The sequence below is a fragment of the Dryas octopetala genome, chromosome 5 (genome assembly GCF_963921425.1).
Source record: "Dryas octopetala chromosome 5, drDryOcto1.1, whole genome shotgun sequence".
NCBI lineage: Eukaryota > Viridiplantae > Streptophyta > Magnoliopsida > Rosales > Rosaceae > Dryas > Dryas octopetala.
The window spans coordinates 16,227,834-16,248,913 of NC_141370.1; the positions used below are offsets into that span (position 1 = coordinate 16,227,834).

Sequence of the window (21,080 nt, forward strand, 5' to 3'; positions counted from 1 at the left end):
TAGTTCTTTTTTTCTTATTTTTTTTAAAGGTAGTCCATTGCAGGGTAAAAACATGGATGAAAAATTCTTACAAATAATGGATACTGAAAGATAAGATACACATAAGAGATTCATTATGAGAGACACATTGTATATATAGTCCTTATGTCTCTCAGTCTAAATATATCTTATTAGATGAAATCTAACCATACAAGTTAGTCTCATTCTTATTAGAAATACGGTAAAAATAATTTTATCCTAAAAATATTTTACTAAGATTCGTCTTTTTGAATTTCCTAAAACATATGTATTTGGACGTACTTTTTGTACAAGAAGACGACCCTACAAAGGAAGAAAATAGACAGAAACATCCTCCTCGGTTTAGCATTAACAATCATAACACATCCCAAACGAGTGAGTCAAACACGGTCACAGACTCACAAATTTGGCCAAACAAAAGAAACACAGAAAATACATAGACAGCCGCAATTGCCACGTTTTGCACATCTTACGGTAACTTTTTTTGTGTTATGCCAGACAAGTAACAAACACACGCTTACACACACCTGACACCCCACCTTGTGTAAACAAATACCCAACAGGCCAACATGTCAAGATCAAGAGAGTGTCCAAGCCACAAAGCAAATTGTAATGCAATATGCCCAAATGAGAGGATCCAAAAGAGTGGTGCTATTTGCACGTATATATTTTTTTTTTCACACATTTTTTTTTTCTTTTTGCACAACCCCATTAACTTATTTTGTGAAATTACTTAATTGACACAAAAAAAAAATTACTTTAAAAGACAACCCACATCATTTGAAAAAAAAAAAAAAAAAACTCGCCTTACACACCCCACCCTCAACCTCATCTCCAACCACAACCAAAACACACCCCACCCGTGACCCCACCTCCATCCCAAAATTGCCGACACCCACCTCCCGCCATCAACCCACCTTCATCGCAGCCCATGCATTCTCTCTCCACCATAGCCATTGGAAGTTGGAGACATAGCCTAACCTAAAATTTTTGGATTTGAATGTAAATGTAATATTTTCTTATCTAATTTCAATTGGTTAATCAATCATAATACCTTTCTCGTCTATTTGCGATGATTTGAAGTAAGATTTTTTTAGAATGCAAAAGTGAATTTTCTAGTTATTCATTTTCGGATTCGCAAGTTGTTCGGCACTCGTCTGCTGAATATTTCGGTTTCGTTCGGTAGTAAGCTGCTGAACGAAACTGAAAAGTTCGACAGTTTACTACCGAGCAAAATCAAAATGTTCAGTAGCTTACTACCAAATGAAACCGAAATATTCGGTAGACCAGTGCCAAATGACCTGCGAAACCCTATAACTCAAACCCCAAATTTCAATCTTAAAATCCAGAAAACCCGCACTCCAAATTATCTAAAACATAAAAAAATACGTCTTGAGATGGACTAATCAATTTAAATTTGATAAAAAAACCTAGATTTGCATATGAATCAAAATAATTTAACTTAAGGCATAACTATGGTGTTGACAAGAATGGCCATGGCTTGGTTAGGATTGGGTGGGCGTGAGGTTGGGGGTGGGAGTGTGTATTGTCTGAAAGCAAACCCCATACTAGGGGGAGAATTGCAATTCTGCTGGAAATGCAAACCCCATACTTGACCAGTTGACCAGAAGCTGACCTTGCACTGTAGTGGACCACCAGCACAGACTCACAGAGAGACATGTTCTTCAGGTATGAAAGTGTCATGTAAGCTGTATACTATTGTTTGACTTTGGGGTAAAGGTGAAAAGAGCAGAGAGAATCAATATTTAATATTATCGTCCAGGGGGGATGAAGGCATGTTTCAGGCCCAACAGATCATCGAAGCTGAGATTTTATAGCGATACATTTAACTAAGGTTTTCAAATGGCGGCCAAGATGTTTACACCTAGTAAAAAGCCAAAGCTAAATCATGCATGAAGTTAAGGCAGATAAAACAGGCAACTGATGACTGGAAGAAACAATGAGCTCAAAAGACCTGAAATGGATATCATTTGACTGTTTAATGGCAACCCAAGAACCGGTATCAAAAACAAAAGAACAGAGTTTAAAGGCCATGAGAACCAATGCAAGGAGTTCAAAAGGTGATGTTTATACAATTTGAAAATGAGTCCGAGCTCTCAGAATATACAGATGCTTTAATCGCCAGAGTTTGATGGGTCTTGGCTTTTGAGAGCTCTGGCTCTGTGCCTTCTCTTGAAAACATCTTGCCGGAACCTCTTGGTCTCGCTCTTCATCTCCAAGAAGGGTGTCTTCTCTATACTTTTTTTTTCACTCTCCAACATCTTTTGCCTCTTTGCAACTGCTAAGGCTGCAGCCTCGTTCTCCTTCTGTTGTATCTCCGTCTCTTCCTATACATTCATATTCATAAACATTGCAGATATAATGTGTCCATATCCATGTGTGCATTTGCATATATGACAATATATGTACGTTACTAGTGTATTCAGGTCTTCAGTTATTACATCTATAGTGTATTCACAATCTTTCATCTACTTAGTGCTTGTGAATTTTTGGCAATCATTTTTTACTACTAATAGTGATTAAAGTATAAATCTCAGTACGTTTGGGAGATAGATTGTTCCACTTAGTACAATCATGTCAATATTAACTAAAAGTGAAAGTGAGTGAGCATATCAATAAGGGGAAATGAGGAAGGACCTGAAGATCACGAATGAGACCGTCAAGCGATTTAATCTTCCTATGTGGCCACCGAGGAATACCAAATTCTCTACATTTCCTTTTGAGTACTGTAAGTCCAACATTCAGATTTCTCGAAGCTTCCACAATTGGGAGATCAAAATGCTTTGCCAGATCTTGTAAAGAGATGTTTGCTATGTGGTCACTCGCTGCCCTTTTTTTCTTCTTCTCTGTACCTGCAACCTTGCACCTAACCTATAAGATATCAAATTTATATGACACAGCAGAATTTTAAAAGGCGAAGAAGCAAATAGATTTTCTGGAAGAAAAATATCCTTGTATATTGATTTCTATGAAACATCCAGTATTTTACTCCCTCATATATTAGCAAATGATAGTCAGAATTACAGGAAACATATCACTTCATAGTTGCCTTTTTTTGTCATGGACAAAAATGGAAATCTTAAGTTCTAGCATTCTAAAGCAGCTGATGCGGAGAGAAACTTTAGCTTTAGCTCCATGTTACTGCAATGCCATAGAAGAAAAAAAAAATGCTAGTGACAGTCGCCCATGAGCGAGTGGGTGACTCCCAGCCATTCATGCTTGTGGGCCCCAAAGCTCTAGAAGAAAATACTAAAGGATGAATTTGTTTGGTGTTTTCTAATATGTATTTTTCTACCCTTTGCAGCAATTGATCCTAAGAACTACTGCAACCCCATCACACTCCTTTGCCACCAAAATTAATCCCAGGGGTGGTCATCTCATGTGTGGAAAAAATAAATAAATAAAGCAATGACGTTTAACCTGGTGAATTTCTTCCACTTTCGTGATCCTCAGACGATTCAGACATTGTGACTGGATAAGGAAGACAGTTAAGATCTAGATCAAGTACAGGCAAACTTCTTCTTAGTTGATGGTGGTTGTCATTATTCCCTTCGCATGTTTCCTCCTGTGACCTTTGCGATGGTTCTTTGTTGTCTGTAATGCAGCTCAACTTGAAAATATTTTCAAGATCATTGGCTAAAGTTGGAATTGACTGCAACTTGGGATTTCTGAGCGGTTAGGAGGAAAAATTGTTAGAATCCTGACATAAAAATTTGAGACACAACAAAGGAGTTCAAAATGTTAAAAACTTTAGATAGACCCATAGAGGTGGGTGGGAGGAATTGGTTTGAGATTAGGTTCAGAGCAAATAAGGTTAATATATCCAGCAAACAATTAAAAGTGATGAATTATAAGGGAAACATTAATATAGAAAATCAAGCTACTTTCCATAAAAATGTCTTCATGTCCTATGCTAATTAACAAGTTTTTCTGTTAAAATCAGTTTCAACACACAAGTTAATTGCTAGACAAAAGGAGGAAGAGATCGCTCAGTGAAATCATAAAATCTTCACCTTTCAAGTAAATTTTAAAAGGCAGATTTATATATTAAACTGCTACAGAAACCTCAGGGGATCCACATTGTACATTAAACCCCCTCATTTAAGTTTGAAAGAGCATCAGATGCATATAAAGAAATTAGATCACTATGAGCAAGTTGCCACACTAATAATGTGACCAACTTGGCCTTGCTTCAGTCTATACAAGCCAAGCCTCTTACATGCAAGAGGCGTGCATACAGCATGTATATCAAACACGTGTATACAATACTCTTCTCACAATAAACAGTCACGTGACCGGGACGTGAGGGTACCAATTGTGCGGCGTGAGGGGTGAATTTGAAAGTGGCTTTCTATTCACCCGTTGTATGTAACAATTTCTCTAATTTCTCGAATTTCTCAGATTTATCGTACTCTATAACCGTATATAAAGGGAATCTTTAGTTTGTACCTAATCTACTAGGATTGGTAATGCTTCACATAAGAAGATAAAGCTACCAAAAAAGCAAACAAAGAGATTCCAAGAATCTCCTACCATTATCATGGAGAGGTGAGAACTGAGCTGACCATCACCATAAATTTCTTATTTAACCATCTCCTCTATTTTGCAGGCCCAAATATAAGTTAGCCACTCTAAAGATGCACATTAAGAAAGAAAACCCATTTCATCACAACCTATTTCATTAATAGTGCAAATAGTATACCTCAAATTGAGACAATGACAACAACCCAAAAAAAGAAAACAGAAAAACAGAGAGATAATGTCAGATTTTCTAGTTAGACTGATAAGGGTACCTGGAGACTGACAGTATATCAGGAATGCATGTAAAATTAGGAGAACGATTGGCATGAAAAGCCAATATGCAGACCCAGGAACCATTGACATGCCCTTCGAGCACTTGGGAAGCTCGAAATTTCATCAATCTAAGAAGCGGTTCAGCTGGCACCTCCTCATATGACCCATTGGCTGAGAAAACAAACTCCCTCTCAACCCCATTTTCCTTCCCATCCTCTATTTCATACACATGCAAGCTCCTGATCAACTCTGCAAGAAAACATTTTTAAACAAACAAATCAAAAGAAAAAATCAAAATCAAAACCAACAAGAAGAAGAATAAGGAAGGATTAATCTTCGTTAAGCAAAAGTTGGAATTGATTATTGGGAATGCTGGGTTTTGATGAGCTACCTTGGTTGATGGTGTTCTTGAAGACTAGGAGAGATCTCAGGCAATGGGGTTCAGAGGAATCCATGTAAAGGTTGAAAAAAAGACCATGGCTATGGGATAAGTAGAAGGAGTCGTATTTTAGTAGTAGTGAAAACGAAAACAGTGGGCAAAAAGAGGGAACGGAATGAATGAAAACCCAGACTTTGGAACGAGTTTGCAGAACTTTGATTGGTTTCACTTCACATTTCTTTCTAGAGTCCTTCCAAGCCCAGCATTTTCTTTTTGGTTTTCTCTACTTTCTTTGTTGGCTTTTTCTTTTTTCTATATTTTCTGACTAGATGACCAACACTTTTTTCTTTTATATTTTTACTATAAATCCAACGTTTTTTTTCGCTTTTTATTCTATGTAAATTACTTTTCTTTTGGTTAACGGCAATATAAATTACATTATGAAATTGAAATTTCCTTGGTCAAAATATTTTAAAACTGAATGCATTAATTTAACAACAAAAAATGGAATTCTAAAGCAATAAATTTCAAAATTTAGTAACTTCTTAAATTAATAAGGTATCATCAAAATTTGTTACGTAGAATAATACCGTTGTGACTTTTGAGTTGCCTATTTGCACAAAAACAAAAACAGAAATATTCGGATAAAATTTGTAGTTAGAAATTCGTTAGACTGAAATAGAATCATTTGCTTATCATTATCGAAAAGGTTAATAAACAATATATATTTTTTTAAATCGTATACTTAAAGTAATGCATGTGAAATTTCATCTCATACAAGTTCTCGTATTTAACTCATTTCTCATTCAAGAATCTTTTCATTTCTTTCACTCTATTATGAAGAGTTAAACTATTAAATACATTTCATCTTCTACTACTATGCATTATAACCGTTCATCAGAATTACAAATTTCAATTTAAATTATTAATAAAATGTTAAAGTACCATGAGTTATTGAGCTAGTACAATAATTTTATCTTGAAAATAATTTTTTTCTCCAAAAGATGTTATTTTATTTGAAAGAATTTTCTCTACAAACTGTTAAGTAGCGTTAACTCACTTGAAATTCTAATCTATAACATTTGTTTTTTTTTTACTAGGATCGTTTTTTTTGGTTAAAAAGATAATTGGCCTTTTCATTTTGTGATTAAAAGGTAGAGGCTGTAGAGCCTAGAGGACGTAAATTAGTTTATCCGAGGTTTTGAATATTGTCATGTAGCTACTTGAATACACGCAGACCGCCACTCCCTACCTCTGTACTCTTCTGACCCTCGAAATTGACAATAAAGTACATCGACATCTCTTAAAATACCTGTTATGCCATGGAAAACTTACAATTACAAAATTAACCTTGGAATGCCCAAAAATATCTGACGCAGAATGTGGCTTATCAAATTATTTGGCGTGGGGGGGAGGGGCATATGTGTCAAACAAAAAGAAGAAGTTTGGTCACGAAATTCATAGCAGCTAGCCAACTACCTTTGGCGCATGTTTGAGAAGTGGCAAACGGGCGTTAGAAGTAATAATTAACTCGTCAGCTCTATCTTTTTCTTTTTCTTTTAATTTAATTTAATGCATTTGCAATTTGAATTGACCAAAAACTGCCAGTGAAGGGACTTTTTCATGAGATCGGACGGTTGGGACAGGAGGACGTACTGTAACTTGGAATTTTCTTCAGGCTTTACAAGTACAACGCAAGCTCCTCTTTGGCTCCATCTTGGTTTGAAAATAAAATTTGTTTTGGTATGAAAAAATCACACCACAACCAAATAATGCTAATAAGTAATAACACAAGGGAAAAAAACATAATTATTAGGCTATGGCTGGTGTTACAGTCTTTACTATCTTTCTCATCACATATTAAAATTGAAAATTTTACTCTACTTGTACGCACAGTCCGTATAGGAAATTAATTGAATTAGATGAGTTGATGCTGTGTTTGAGGGAAATTCAGTGTTTTCTTTTTTATTTTTACTTTTACTGCAATTATCATCATTCATTAAAATTGTTGTTTTTATTGTACATTCTTCTCATTAAAATGCTCAAAAACTATGGCTTGCTTGTCAAAGTTGTAATGAATGACAATTTAGGACTTGAATGAGTGTAAAAGTTGAAGATAGAGACAAAATTAGTTTAATGAATTTAATCTAATGTGACAGATTGTTTGAAATTTTTGTGGAACTTGAAATTGCAAAGCATGATCCCCTTAAACAAGGAATTAAATTTCGGATTTCGAATAAATTTTGATGAAAATTTTTAAATTTCGACAAAAATTGGATAAAAATGACAAAAATTGCTATCAAAATACGAAAATTTTTAATGAAACTTTACTATATGTTTATTTAACATATTATCTACTAAATTGATAAAAAAAAAACATTGAATAAACTAAATTATATAGTAGGTTTTATGTAATATAAAGTGAATATAATGCGCACTAGAGCAAATACTGTTAAATAAAATTAGTATAATGAATAAATAAAATAGAAAATTAGGATTAAATACCAAATTCTAATAATTTTTTGGTATAGCATAAAAACCATATAATATTTCAATTGAACTACTAAATTTAAATGTAATTTTTTTTAGATTAGGTTACAAATATGTTGGCCCATTTGATTTGAGCCTTTTCTATTTGACATTTTTGTCTTTTGGCCCATATATAATAGGTGTTAGTTAAAATTTATAAAATTTTGACAAAATTGCTTTGAGGCTTTTATATTATATTGAAAATTTAATAATGTAGTCACAACTTTACATTTAGTTATGACTGTACGATACTCACAACTTCAAATTTAGTTCTGACTAAACGACAGTCACATCTAAGTTGTGAGACAGTCACAGTTAAGTTGTGACTTAATTGAATTTTTTTAAAAAAAATTATACTACAATATAGTATAAATAGAGGCCAAAACAATACTTTTACTCAAAAAAATACATAGTATAGTGGTGTGAGTTGTCTCTTCAATTTATCAAGACAATCACAGTTAAGTTGTGACTGGATTGATATATTTTTTTAATACAATGTAGTATAAATTAATGTAGTATTTGTGATGTAATATTATTTTTATTTTTGATTGTAGTGGCATGTAATGTAATATTTGTAAATTCTAATACCTTTTACTTTATTATTTTGTTTGACTTTTCAACTAGTACCTAATATAAAATACTATTTAATTTTGGTACCTAAACTAAAAAGTTATTGAAATTTAGTAGTTAAAATCAATGGACCTTAAATAAAATTAGTATATTCTTTATACTGTATAATTTAATTATATATTAAAATCTAAACTCTAATACTCTATATACTCTAATACTCTTTATACTCTATAATCTATATATTAAACCATATATACTCTATATTCTTTAGAATATTAAGTTTTAGGCCATTTAGAATATTTTTAATTATTTTTTATATAAAAATGTATTAGAGTTTAAGGTTTAAAATAACTAAACGAAATCTCAAACTTTTTTTTTTTTTCTTTCCAATTGCCCAAAGGCCTCAAACCCACTCCCTCCTTTTTTTTTTTTTTTTCCTTACTTGTTTTCCCCGTGCCTCTCTCTTCAGTCTTTTTTTTATCTTTCCTTCCTTTTTTCTCGTCTCTCACCTAGCCAAGCTTTGTCTTCACTGAGTGTAACAATCCAAATTTTGGCTTATGGTAATTTTGTTACTTAAATTTTTCAAACTTGTTTTAAGGAATTAAAAATTTCTTTAAGTTTATTTTAACTAACTTAGACCTTTGGTTGTGGTTCTAGAGTTTAGTTGTATGGAAATGAATTTTAAAAAATAAAAATTCAAGAATTTGGCGATTATTATTTTTTTTAGAATTAAATTATGAGAATAGGATTTTTCATAATTTTTTTGAAAGCAATTTGACTATTTTGAAGTCATAAGAAATTAGTACTCATCAATACGAGTCCGTAGAATTTTTCAGTGAATTATTTGGAGTCTCGAGTTATTTTTTGTGAATTTCTGAAATAGGAGAAAATATAAAATAGGAAAATTTCGATAATTTCGATAAATTCGATAAATTTTGGTAAATTTCGGTAAATTTCGGCAAAATATCACGAAAAATTATTAAATATGTGTTTCGATTTCGGAACCCTAAAAAAACAAAATTTTCGACAAAAATTTCGAAATTTAATACCTTGCCCTTAAATACGTTTTTATTGTTCTAAATTTTAGAAAGCAAACAATATCAATTACAAGCTGTCAACAACATTGATGGCCTCGTAAATTATACTGCATCCCACAACAGTATTCCCATTCATTCAAGGCAAATGACAATAAAGATACATTGTCTGTCATCAAGAAACCAAGTTTCGTAACTCTTTAAGACTTGTCATAGTAACTAGAGACCAAGATAGATAGCCACCAAAAGAACAGAAACTCGTCTAGCATCTTAAAAACAAAATGTTGACACAAATGTTGTCCCTTTCCCTGTATTATAACCAAGTTGAAGTAGGTATTGGACAATAGCATTAGAATTGATGATGAGTAATGGCTTGCCAATTTCTCATAAGCAAAAAGTACTCTTTTTTGTTGTTTCTAGTGTACAACATGGTAGAAGTCTGATTTCCACATCTGCAAATTCTTGAGGCAACCGGCGGGGATGACTTGGTGCCCCGGTATACTGTATACACTGACTTGAGTCCAGCAAACCACCATTAGTTATCTAGATTAAACTCGGTATCATCCTCCGAATTCTCAGGCGGAGAGGGTGACTTCGGAAAGAGTTCCTCATTTGGATACATCTTCTGGAAAAGCTGTCAAACACCATATGTTATATGTTGCAAATTGCAACAAGAAATTTCGCGTAATGAAACAAAATATGTTGATAATAAGAGGATATACCTCTACAGTTGCATTTAGCAGATCATTGTAGTTAAGAGTTCCATCTGGCATGGGAGTGGAGATGGGATATTCATATTGACCCTGAAATTAATGTTAATCAGAAAAGCATCATAGGTCATGCTGAAGACTACTCAGAGCAATGTAATAGAATATCCACATTACACGTTCCCTACTTTTACTTTGGCATCCACAAATAACATCTATGAGAACAAAACAGGATCCTAATCATCACAGCTCGACATCGAAAGAGGGCAAAGAGCAGAAAAGCAGTAAGCATGTGCAGAATCACAATGCAACACATAAAATTATTGAGAAACAAAATTTAGTGCAAACATAGAAAAGTCTAGATGAGTGCACACCACAGTCTGCTCCTGAATGTACAACATGGTCCAAAGTAAGGTGGGTTTTACTTCTCCCTCTTGACTTTGAGCTGTGGAACCACTTTCAGGATTTCCAGAAACAGGAAGTGTGAGAAGAGCATTCATGGCTGCACGTAGCAACCTTTTTCCTTGTTCAGCATCATCACATAAAGCAGAAAAGTACAACATAAACCTGAAGAAGAGAAGGTAAACAATGTCAAATTTAATAGATTCCTCAAAAGAGTGAGGGTGGCTTGATTTTTTGTACCATGTCAGTCTAATTGTCTAATCCATATATAAGGATAGCAATATAGAAAGAATGGAAATGACCTGGTATACAGTAAAAGTCAAACTCCGTTTATGTAAACAATCCCAAAAGATGAAAGAATAATAACCATGAGTAGAAAGAGTCAATAACCATTAATAATTACTTAGCCAACTAAAATTACTCATTTCTAGGCAATATGACCAAATAATTAGGTATTTCCCCATTACTAAGGGAAACCGAAACCTTGACCATTTCATTATCAGAGCTTAAAATTTCAAACTTGGGTTCCTAAAATATACAGCTTCTTTTCAGCTACACATCTAATGAAACCAAATCAAAAGATTTAATTAGCAGGTAGTACTTCTTTTTCCCTCTGTATATTCTTCTCACAAATCCTTCACAGTAGTTGGCATATAGGATCTCATTTCTATAACATTATAGATCCATACATCTAAGTAAAATACTTGAATTTGTACATGTGAGGCATGATTACCAAAAGATTCAGTCATCAACATATGCAAAAGGTTAAAAAGATAATTAGAAAAAAGCGAAAAAAAAAAAAAAAGGTCATAACATGTGTGCCTGTGGGAGAGAGAGGGAGAGAGAGAGAGAGAATTATTTTCTTCAAAGATAGAATAAACATACATGCCCGATGGACAGACACCCACTCTGTCACCTATCTGGATAGCCCGGACCGAAGTATCCTGCTCAGGGTACAAAGCTTTGGCAATGGGAGGGAGGAAAGAAAACAATTAATTTTCTTATTTTATTACTCATTTTCAACAAAAGACAGTAGCATAACCAGAGTTAAGTCTCACATCTAGGAGGATATACAAACAATAAATTTGATATATCTGGCTTCAAGGAACTAGTTGTAATACATATTCCTCTAGCCACCTTTTGTTTAACATCTTTCAGACTTTTCCGAAGGTCCGGTGGAGAAGAAGCTGGTGGCAACAGGACCGTGAAGGTTGGATCCAAAATCAGCTGATCACTTAACAAATCCTGACCTGAAGCTAATCTAACACCTTTACATTTCCCACTAACCTGAAAAAGTCTCAAACCATGATATAAGATGAATTAACTAGCAACTTTCAGGTACCAAATTAGTTTATTTCAATAAATATGTTATGTTAAAACAACTATAAGGATACACACTCCTATACCTTTTCCATAAGCAGTGCAGTCACTGGCCTTCGCAGAGCCTACAGTATAGAATTTTTAGACATAGTTAAGCACTACAGATGTATGTATGTGCGTACGTATGCATGATGTTTATCTGTTAGTATGGCTACTGTTAGTATGAATTAATGGACATGAACATAACACCATCTCCAATTAAACCAAATAAGTAGATCTATAACATTAAGCTACCCCACCAAGTTGTTTCTATAAAATGCAACACGATTTTGGGAAATACGCAGAGACAAGCTGAAAATTTCAGGAAAGCAAAGAGTAAAAGTTAAACAAGACCACGCATATTGGCCCAAAAATAAAGAAATAAATAAGGCCACACATATATGAAGAAGTATGTACAGGCCAATAATAGTTTAGGATACTTTTCCTTGAAAAATAAGTAACAGATACTTCAACTTGAACTTACACAAATGCAACCTTTAACAGCAGCCCGACGACAAAAGGATTCTGATAACTCCCTGTGACCAAAAGCAGGATAAAGGAAAGCCCCAGGCACATTTGGAAACCTAGGAAGAACAAGAACAATAAAGAACTTATTTGTGGCATATTGATGTAACTAGCTCCTTTTGTATAAATTTGAAGGCCCATAAGTATTCAGTCAAGGCACACATTCAAATCATTAGGTTCAAGTAAGAAACACAAAACATCAAAGAAGAAACAGGTCTTATTCTGAAATTTTAATTTCAAAAAATTCGACAGGATTCCACCTGTTTATACTTCCTTCTTGTTTCCCCTTTTAGATCCATGAGCTTGTTTTCCATAATCATAAACCATGGTCATCAAACATTGTACATTTTCTTCAGTTTTATATTATTCACAGACATAACTCTTCAAAGTCTTCATACTGACCATACATAATAAATAAATTAGAACACATCTTATAGTATCACTACTATATTCGTACCAGGTTGAGCATCACTAGAGTAGTACTACGCAGAATCTAAAAAACCATAGGATAATTGCAAATTTCAGAACAGAAGGACAAAACGAACCTGCCAACCGATTTGTGGTAGAGAGCTAAACGCTCTATCCCATCTCTTGTCTTAAGTATATTTTTGCAAACTTCCAAGTTGTCTTGATCATAATCAACCATGGCAATGGCATACAGAATGATCCTATATGGAAGAAAATTACACAAGTTGAGCATGTTGAATATAAAAACTATTCGAGGCAGGAACATAAACATTGTGATGAAAAAATAGCATGGGAACAAAGTAGTCTTGCTAACAGATAGAGAAAGGCGATGTGATCTGTACACTCTTATCTTGGGTGGCAACCGCATTCTCTTTAAGAAGTCAACAAAGGGACTCTGCAAATCCTCCTCTGAAATTTTTGAACTTTGACTGTTTTCACTCCCTTCACGATCACCATCAGAGGCTTCCAAGTGGTGCTGAACGAGCTTGAAGAACCTCATCAACTGGTTCTTCTCTATGAGGCTGAGACTCTTGTCTTTAAATATTGCTGCTCGCGAGTCTGGCACATTCCATAACCCTTGATTCCCATCCCAAATGAAGCTCACATCAATGCTCTTGAACTCCAAATACGATTCCACACCCGATTTGACAATAAGTTCAACGGCTCTGTCAGCACAAAACAAAACCCTAGGCCCGCCAAGGTCGACATTGATTTTTGTGGAATGTTGTGCAAGGATTTCGGGGGCATAGGAGGCGGTCTCAATGATGGAGTAGAGCGAACGGGGTTTGAGATCGAAGGCAGTGTAATCATGGCTGCTACTTGTGGAGGTGGTAGTGGTGGTGGTGGAGGAGGGAGGGGTAGTATGGGAATTTAGGAAGGAGGTGAGTTCATTAAGGTTACGAGAGGAAAAGTGGCTGCCATAGAAGTCGTTGGGGTCGAGGTGGAGGACAGTTTTGCCGGCAACAGAGGCTGCAGCAGCAATTACTGATTGAGGGAGGCCTGTTCCGATAACAATGAGGTCAAAGTTAGTGGGTTCAATTGGAGCTTCTTCTACACAGGAATCACTCATGGCGCTGCCAAGCATACTAGCAACAAAGCTGGACTCTCTTCTCTGTCTTGGAGTTGTACAGATTCTTGATTCTTTTGACTCAAGAGAGTTTTACACTTTTACGGTTTGGTTGGTATTTAGATTGACGCGCTTCTTGTCCTACGGCCTATAAGCCTTTGGGCTTGCGTGTTTATTTAGACTTCTGTTCGTACTGCCTTAATTTGGGCCTCCTGTTGTTTGTATGGGCTTCGGCCCGTTTGGGGGATTCTAAAGATACCTCACCAAATGCTTCTAACACCCTTTCTAATTTTTTTTTTTTTTTTTTTTTTTAACTTTTACTCCTGCTTCTAAACATGAGATTTTAGGGCCCGTTTGGCACTGCTTCTTAGAAGCACTTTTATTTAGTAGCGCTTTTATCAGAAGCGCTTATGTTAAGAAGCACATATAAATTTTTATAAAACTTCTAAATTATTTATGCAAAAGCACTTGAAAGTGCTTCTTGAGAAAGCACCTGTCAGGTGCTTCTCAAAAAACCTCTTAGAAGTGCTTTTATAACTCAAAAGCACTTCTAATTATTTTTGCCAAACGCTATCAAAAGTGCTTTTACTAATTTGAAAGCGCTTTTGACAATTTTAAAAGCAGTGCCAAACGAGCCCTTAAATTCTCATGTGACAAGCACATTCTCCTTAATCCACGAAAATTGAACAAAATTATAATATTGAATCAAGATTAATAACATTGTTAAGCAAGAGTAATAATGAACTATGGTTTGCATCGAAGACCGTTTGTTTAATTTAACCAAAATTTTAATAAAAGAAAATGGAATGAGTGGAAAGGAGAGAAAATTTCCAATCACAATTTTCATTAAAAAAAATGTTGTTTACTTGACACTAATTGGTTAAAAACTTGATCAAACTAATTTTTGTAGATTGGAACACGGTTACAACATATTCAATTTGTACGTGAAATGTAAATTACCCGAACATTTTTTACATCCAATATATAGCATTTGAAGGAAGAGTTGGCATGCTCCACTTACACTAACGGATACAGTGTTTATATTATACCTGCGAACTTCTTCAGCTCATATTTTTCTTTTCTTTCCAAGGGTCACATAATTCACACTTCCAAAGCAAAACCATTTTCCACCAAATTGAGTCCCACTTTATCCAAAACAGAACTGTGGCTAGCAGTATTATAAAAAAAAATACAATGGACCAATTATTCATAAAGATGGAAAAATCCGTTGTCAAAAAGATCACTCCTGTAATGTTTTCATTGTACAAATTTTCTTATAATGGCTATGTGGTCGGTTTGATAACCCCGTAGAAAAATGAAACAAGTACGTGGTATCGGAAACAGAGAATGGAACCAAACAAAGAGATGCTAGTAAAGATAATCCCAGTGTTCCTTCTGTTCACATTAGAACTTCAATTCAACCATTCAAAAGATACCAAATATTGTTTGTATATAATCTAAAAACAAAAATGTTTTAGCACCACAACGGAAATTTCACATAAAGATTTAAACATCCAATCCATGACCACAGTGCCTCATCACTGCCTTGATCTGGATTCAGCCCGTCTAGCTTCATCTGGTGTTGATGGAAACAGCTCCACATACCTCGACCCAATTGTCATCTTGTCCTTGTCCATTGCCTTTTTAGCCTCCTCAGCAGAAACAAACTCCACATATGCCTCTCCAGTAGCTTTTCCATCCGGGCGGCAAGCAATATGTACCCTATCTTCTACAACCTTGAATTCTCCAAAAAATTCCAAAATTTCAGATTTTTTAACAGAGAAGGGAAGACCCCGCATCTTCAATATCTCAGTGTATTCCATTTGTTCCTTATCATTAAACCTCTTTGATCTAGCTGGAGGAGGACTTCCTTGATAGTCATTATCATAGATTCCTTCATAGTTTACCTCTGCTGCAACGGCATTGTAATAATCCTGCTTCTTGCACCTGAAAACTTCGACATACCTACGCCCCATGTTCTGCCGATCTCTCTGTAGAGCAAATTCGACCTGCATGGGTCCAGCAAAGACAACAAAGGCCTCTCCTGAGAACCGTCCACTCTTGTTGACCAGCAGCACATCAACAATATCAAGTCCAGCAAAGAACTTGAAGATGTCAATATCAGTGCAGTTGAAGGGAAGCCCCCTAAGGCGGACCACAGGAAAAGCAGGAGGCTGGAAGCCACCACCATAGTTGTAAGGTTGAAAGCCACTTGTGCCGCTGCTCACTGCGAAGTAGGGATTCGATTCCATCATTCTTTGTCTCTTTGAGCCGACCTCGTACCCGTCCGAAACCCCCCCGCTTCCCAACATTGCCCTTAATACCCAAAAAAGAAAAATCCCCCACTCAACCTGTTAATAAAACCAAGCCCAACCCACACTTCCCTGACACCTAATGTCTATAACCCTACATTTGTTATTCTCATAAAAGATTATCATATCTACCAGCCCCATATCAAACAAACAAAAACAAATATAATCCCAGATGCATAGCAAAAGCATAGATGAAAAACAAAACACCCTTTCATAGAAACAAGAATCAACTAACTGATGCTACCAGATACAAAATAGACTGAATGAAACCAATAGATTTTACTCAGCAATAAGGAAACCAGCAACTTTAGCAGGAAAAAAGATGACAGTTCACGTAATCAATAAATTAGTAGCTCAAAAATATGAAGCATACAAAAACCATCCATTTAACATTTTTGCAGAAACATGTATCACTGGGAACTAATAACTAACATAGCTCTAGGTGCTCTACTAGCTTGTTGAATAAGAATAGGCCCAATTATGTTTAGCTTAGAAATATAGCAAACACCTATTAACCTACTATTCCCAAAATTGATTTCTACATGAAAAGTAGAAGAGGCAAGCAATCAAACTATCAAATAAATCAATTTCCTTAATTCGATTGCTTTTCTTCCAAGACGTGTCAGAATCAGATTAAACAATCAATTATATTCTACGATAATCAACCACGAATTTAGGATTATAACGCAGCAAAACATCAAACAGATATTTGAAGATGCAGCAAAATCGAATTTTGTGAGCTTACCCTCTCGATCCGTACATGATTCCAAGCCTTTGAGTCTTCGAAGGCAGCTTCGACTCGCTAATGGAAAAAGAAAAACTGAGAAAAATTGAAACTTTTGAGTGTTATCCAACAAACCCTAGCCAAGCTTGTTCGAAAGGGCGAACAGAATTACCGAGTAAACGCAAACTAGGGATATATAATAGAATTTTCTTTTTATTATACAAGCAATATTGATGGAAGTCTCCGGGTCCTTCAATAAATTAGATATTGCTTTTTTTTTTTTTTTCTTTTCTTTTCTTCCAGATGTATTGAACCTCCGTTGACTCAAGCTCGGGCAATGGCCCATTGGTCTGTTGGGCTTCGGCCTGACCTGCTTGGTCACGGCCTGGGTTTGGCCCATTAACCCAACCGATTTGTGGGCCGATTGGCGCATTTATCATGGCCCACCATGTGTTGGCCCGCATTATTCCTTTTTAGTCCACTAGAGAACTTTTTTTTTTTTTTTTAATGAAACGACATTTTATTAAAACTCAAGCAAAATTACATAAGTCCTCTAGTAAAGCGTTCTGAATAAATTTAGTAGGCTCAACTTGCCAGAGAAGACGATCAGTATAGACATAGCAAAACAATGATGGTAACAAAGAGATCAAGCAAAACAAAGGTGATGATGAAGACGGATAAGGATCCTCTGCCAGGCTCTCTCTATCAGGTTTGTATCAGACTTTTGATCTTGGCCATTGAAAGAATCTAATGGTTATCACAGCACCATATTTTCAAGGCCCACCAACCATATTTTTAAAGCCCACCTTTATTTATCTTTTCACATCAAACAACGTACAATACAAAATAAAAAATACAGTACAACAGGTTTCATATGTTTGGCTTCCCTGGTCGATCACCATTTTCCCCTTCCACCGCTTCTCTGTCTTACTCTCTAATCTCAACTTATGTTCCCTTCATCTCGTCTCACAAATCTAAGAATTTGAAAGTTACAATAAGGAAAAAAAAAAGATATTCCTAGCATCCAAAGAGAATTCATTGATTTATGATTGCAACTCATGTAGAAGAAATAGAACAGAGGCATACCTCAAAAAGATCCAATAAAATAAATAAATAAATTTAGAGTTGAAGAGAAAAAGGAAATATGCACTAGTTGAAGACTTAGTAGAGAAGCACTAGAAGCTTTGATGGCACTGGTTTGTACAGAGGAAAAAGTGAGAAGCTAAACACGGGGAGCCAAAACGTCAACAAAATTTTTGTATTTCATCTATATTGATGTGAAAAGATAAATAAAGTTGGGCCTGAAAAATTATGGTAAGTGGGCCTTGAAAATTTGGTGTTGTGATGACCATTGGATCCTTTCAATGGCCAAGATCAAAAGTCTGGTACAAACCTGGTAGAGAGAGCCTGGCAGAGAATCCTTATCCGATGAAGAAACTGGAATAAAGACAGCAAAAGATGTCCATGTGCTGGTGGCAAAGAAATCTTGGCATCCATTTCAAACCTAATTGATAATAAGAGGAGTAACCCAAGACCCCTTATAAGCCACTATGCAATATTATAATATTTTAATATGGGACAACACTTCACGTTCTCACACGCCCCTGCACATGTGGTGTCAGTAGATTTAAGTCAAACACGTAAACAATTCATATTCATATTGGGTGACGTAGAGCACGTGTAACCATTTTGTCTAATACATATGAGTGAATATGACTCTGATACCATAAAAAATTTAGACATTTATTTCAAAACTAATTAACAATATGAAAAATAATTAAAAACTCTTATAAGCCAATAAGACACTATATATACAAAGTTATAATATTTTAATATAAAACAACACTTCACACTCTTACCCACTTCACCCCAATTGTGAGTTTGTGACTTACAAGTTTCAATTAGATCGAGTACCCTTGCTTTATTAACTATTGCTTTAACTATTATAGAATTCTTCTAGTTTGTTTTACCTTTATTTTTTTTATTTTGAACAAGACGTTTATTCCTTTTGAATTCCTTAGTACGTAAATCGATAAGACATATGTCTATCAATGTTCCCTCGTGTTGTTAACCAATTCCTATTATAATAATATTCTCGAAGTAACACTTTTGGTTAGCTTAGTTCCCAACTTGAATGTTCAGCTTCCCTTTAAACTAATTAAGTTGTACGTGATGTCTTAATGTCTTACCTTTTGTTTTCTTTTTGGCCATTAATGTCTTACCTTTTGTTGATCACATAATATAACAAGTACTTAATTAAGCTATTAGAAATATATAGTTAGTCATAAACAAACAAATATATATCATTGTATCTGAGCAAGAGATCAAACTCCTGCAATTACATATCCGTCAAAATAAGTTGAATTTCCACATATTATATTGTACAAATATTAGTGGAATTTCACATGTAAATAGTTATTGGCTACACCCTGACAATTTAAGAATATATAATGAATTGTTAACCTGTAAAGTAAGTAATGTTTTTGCCTATATATAGGGGCCGGGACCGCGTGATTAAGTAAAGTGTTTTTGAAACTTGAAAGTGAGTTGAAGATGCTGTTATATGTTGTACGTGAAGACAAATTAACTAAGCAAAGGATCTGCTTTGCTTCGTTTGGCCTACAATCAAAGTACATAAATTCTACCTATTTAAGAAGTTCATGCATGCATGTACGGATGTACCTACAATATCGATGTGAAAAGAAGCATATATACCTGCAGAAATTAAATTGAAAAATTGTTGATGGGAAAATGCTTGGGATGAACAAAACTTTCAGATACAAATTAATCATATGAATGTTTTATCTCCTTGCCATGTAATTCTTGATCTGGAAGACCGGTAAAAGTGTTACAATCTTCCATCCATAATATAGTTTACGTCGATATACTATTATATATATACAAAGGCCGGATTACCCTAATTAAATACAGTTAATTTAAAAATATAGTTTCATCAACTCATAATAACTATAGAAAAGAGAAAAAAGCTAGGAGAGAGGGGGAGGAGGAGGGGGCAATTCAGAAGTAAAAATAAAATTTTAAAAAAAGTTGTTTGTGGGAAAATCCACATCAATCCGAACAGCCAATCACGGCTCGACACGTGGCTGGTCAACACCCACCTCGGAGTTGACTTTCTATGGTCAAATTTTGACCTCCACATCATCACTGGTCAGCATCTCCTCTGCCAGCTCAAACCGAATTCCCATGCCGGGCCCACCATGTTCGGTCCGAGCCGAACCGATGATCTTTCAATGGATCGAGTGTCCATCTCACCACGGTCATTCCGGTTCGGCTCGGCTCGGAACAGGGCACGGTCTCTTTTCGAGTTCTGGCGTCGACCAGTTAGGGCTCGGAAGGACCCCAGTCTACTGGATTGGCTCGGTCTTGAATCCCATGCCCGATCCGATCACACATGGACTTTATGTCTACACGTAAGAACATGTTCTTGTATCGGCTCGGCTCGGCTCTCCGCCGCCATTCCCGGGAAGATCATGCTGGGACGAACCGCCACACTTAAATGCACCTGACACAAATCTTCTGACAGAGAGGATATCAGGCTTGCATTCATGACTACTGGAGCAGTCTGCCTGAACCTTCCAGCCTTGCATTTAATGCAGCATTGAATGCTGAAGAAGCAGGCAGCTGAGCATGCAACTAGGTCTGACCAGGTGCGTGGGTCTCTGGCAACCATTCATTCACATGCAGGTATCTTACTCATGAAGGTTTCCTTTGCTTATATATATATCAAGTCATATATGCAAAAACGAGGACTACGCAACCACACAAAAAACACTTATACAAAAATTTCCACTCTCCCAAGAGCATGCCCAACTTGCTGAGAATAGCCCAGAACATTTGCCTTGTTCTTCCCATTCTCCCAAGTTCTTCCTTTGTTCTTCCTCATCCACCATCAAACACCACCACTGACTTCATCATCGGAGCGTGTTTGGCTGGTACCACACCGGTCCATCTCCCTTGACCTTGTTTCTCTTGCAGGAAGATCTCAACCAGCATCCACTTCATCATCCAGCAAAGCACCTGATCAGCCAGATCAGCTTATCTAAGTTGTTGCATCTACCTTACGAGAATTTGCATCAACAGATTGGCGCCGTCTGTGGGAAGTGACTTCAGCCGTTGTGTTCATCACCGCAAGCGCTAAGCTCTTCCTTCAC

At 35.6% G+C, this 21,080-nt stretch overlaps 3 protein-coding genes across 3 annotated transcripts; all 3 read right to left on the minus strand.

The window, feature by feature from the left end:
• Positions 1-1,979: 1,979 nt before the first annotated feature.
• Positions 1,980-5,477, minus strand: RKD5 (RWP-RK domain-containing protein). Its single transcript, XM_086245099.1, has 5 exons — positions 5,225-5,477; positions 4,833-5,082; positions 3,460-3,707; positions 2,677-2,891; positions 1,980-2,366 (listed from the first exon to the last, which is right to left on the minus strand). Exons 1-5 carry the CDS (start codon positions 5,286-5,288, stop codon positions 2,154-2,156), a joined length of 990 nt encoding a protein of 329 aa, XP_086101225.1. The 5' UTR covers positions 5,289-5,477; the 3' UTR covers positions 1,980-2,153.
• Positions 5,478-9,372: 3,895 nt separating this feature from the next.
• On the minus strand, positions 9,373-13,947 carry REP (Rab escort protein). Its single transcript, XM_086243924.1, has 9 exons — positions 13,148-13,947; positions 12,884-13,006; positions 12,298-12,397; positions 11,861-11,899; positions 11,513-11,741; positions 11,340-11,415; positions 10,427-10,619; positions 10,068-10,148; positions 9,373-9,979 (listed from the first exon to the last, which is right to left on the minus strand). The coding sequence occupies exons 1-9, from the start codon at positions 13,888-13,890 to the stop codon at positions 9,881-9,883; spliced, it is 1,683 nt and encodes a 560-aa protein (XP_086100050.1). The 5' UTR covers positions 13,891-13,947; the 3' UTR covers positions 9,373-9,880.
• Positions 13,948-15,100: 1,153 nt separating this feature from the next.
• Positions 15,101-17,099, minus strand: LOC147284931 (RNA-binding (RRM/RBD/RNP motifs) family protein). The gene is made up of 2 exons (XM_086244361.1): positions 16,930-17,099; positions 15,101-16,188 (listed from the first exon to the last, which is right to left on the minus strand). The coding sequence occupies exons 1-2, from the start codon at positions 16,944-16,946 to the stop codon at positions 15,411-15,413; spliced, it is 795 nt and encodes a 264-aa protein (XP_086100487.1). The 5' UTR covers positions 16,947-17,099; the 3' UTR covers positions 15,101-15,410.
• Positions 17,100-21,080: the final 3,981 nt, after the last annotated feature.

Bases quoted from the DNA above. Each gene is read 5' to 3' on its own strand.
- RKD5 (XM_086245099.1), bottom strand. From the start codon at position 5,288: ATGGATTCCTCTGAACCCCATTGCCTGAGATCTCTCCTAGTCTTCAAG. The intron at 2,892-3,459 runs GTTAAACGTCAT...GCAAGGTTGCAG, and splicing joins AAGTGGAAGAAATTCACCAG to GTACAGAGAAGAAGAAAAAA. The intron at 2,367-2,676 runs GTCCTTCCTCAT...ATGAATGTATAG, and splicing joins GTCTCATTCGTGATCTTCAG to GAAGAGACGGAGATACAACA.
- REP (XM_086243924.1), bottom strand. From the start codon at position 13,890: ATGCTTGGCAGCGCCATGAGTGATTCCTGTGTAGAAGAAGCTCCAATT. The intron at 12,398-12,883 runs GTTCGTTTTGTC...TGTTCTTCCTAG, and splicing joins TACCACAAATCGGTTGGCAG to GTTTCCAAATGTGCCTGGGG. The intron at 9,980-10,067 runs GTATATCCTCTT...GGTGTTTGACAG, and splicing joins TGCTAAATGCAACTGTAGAG to CTTTTCCAGAAGATGTATCC.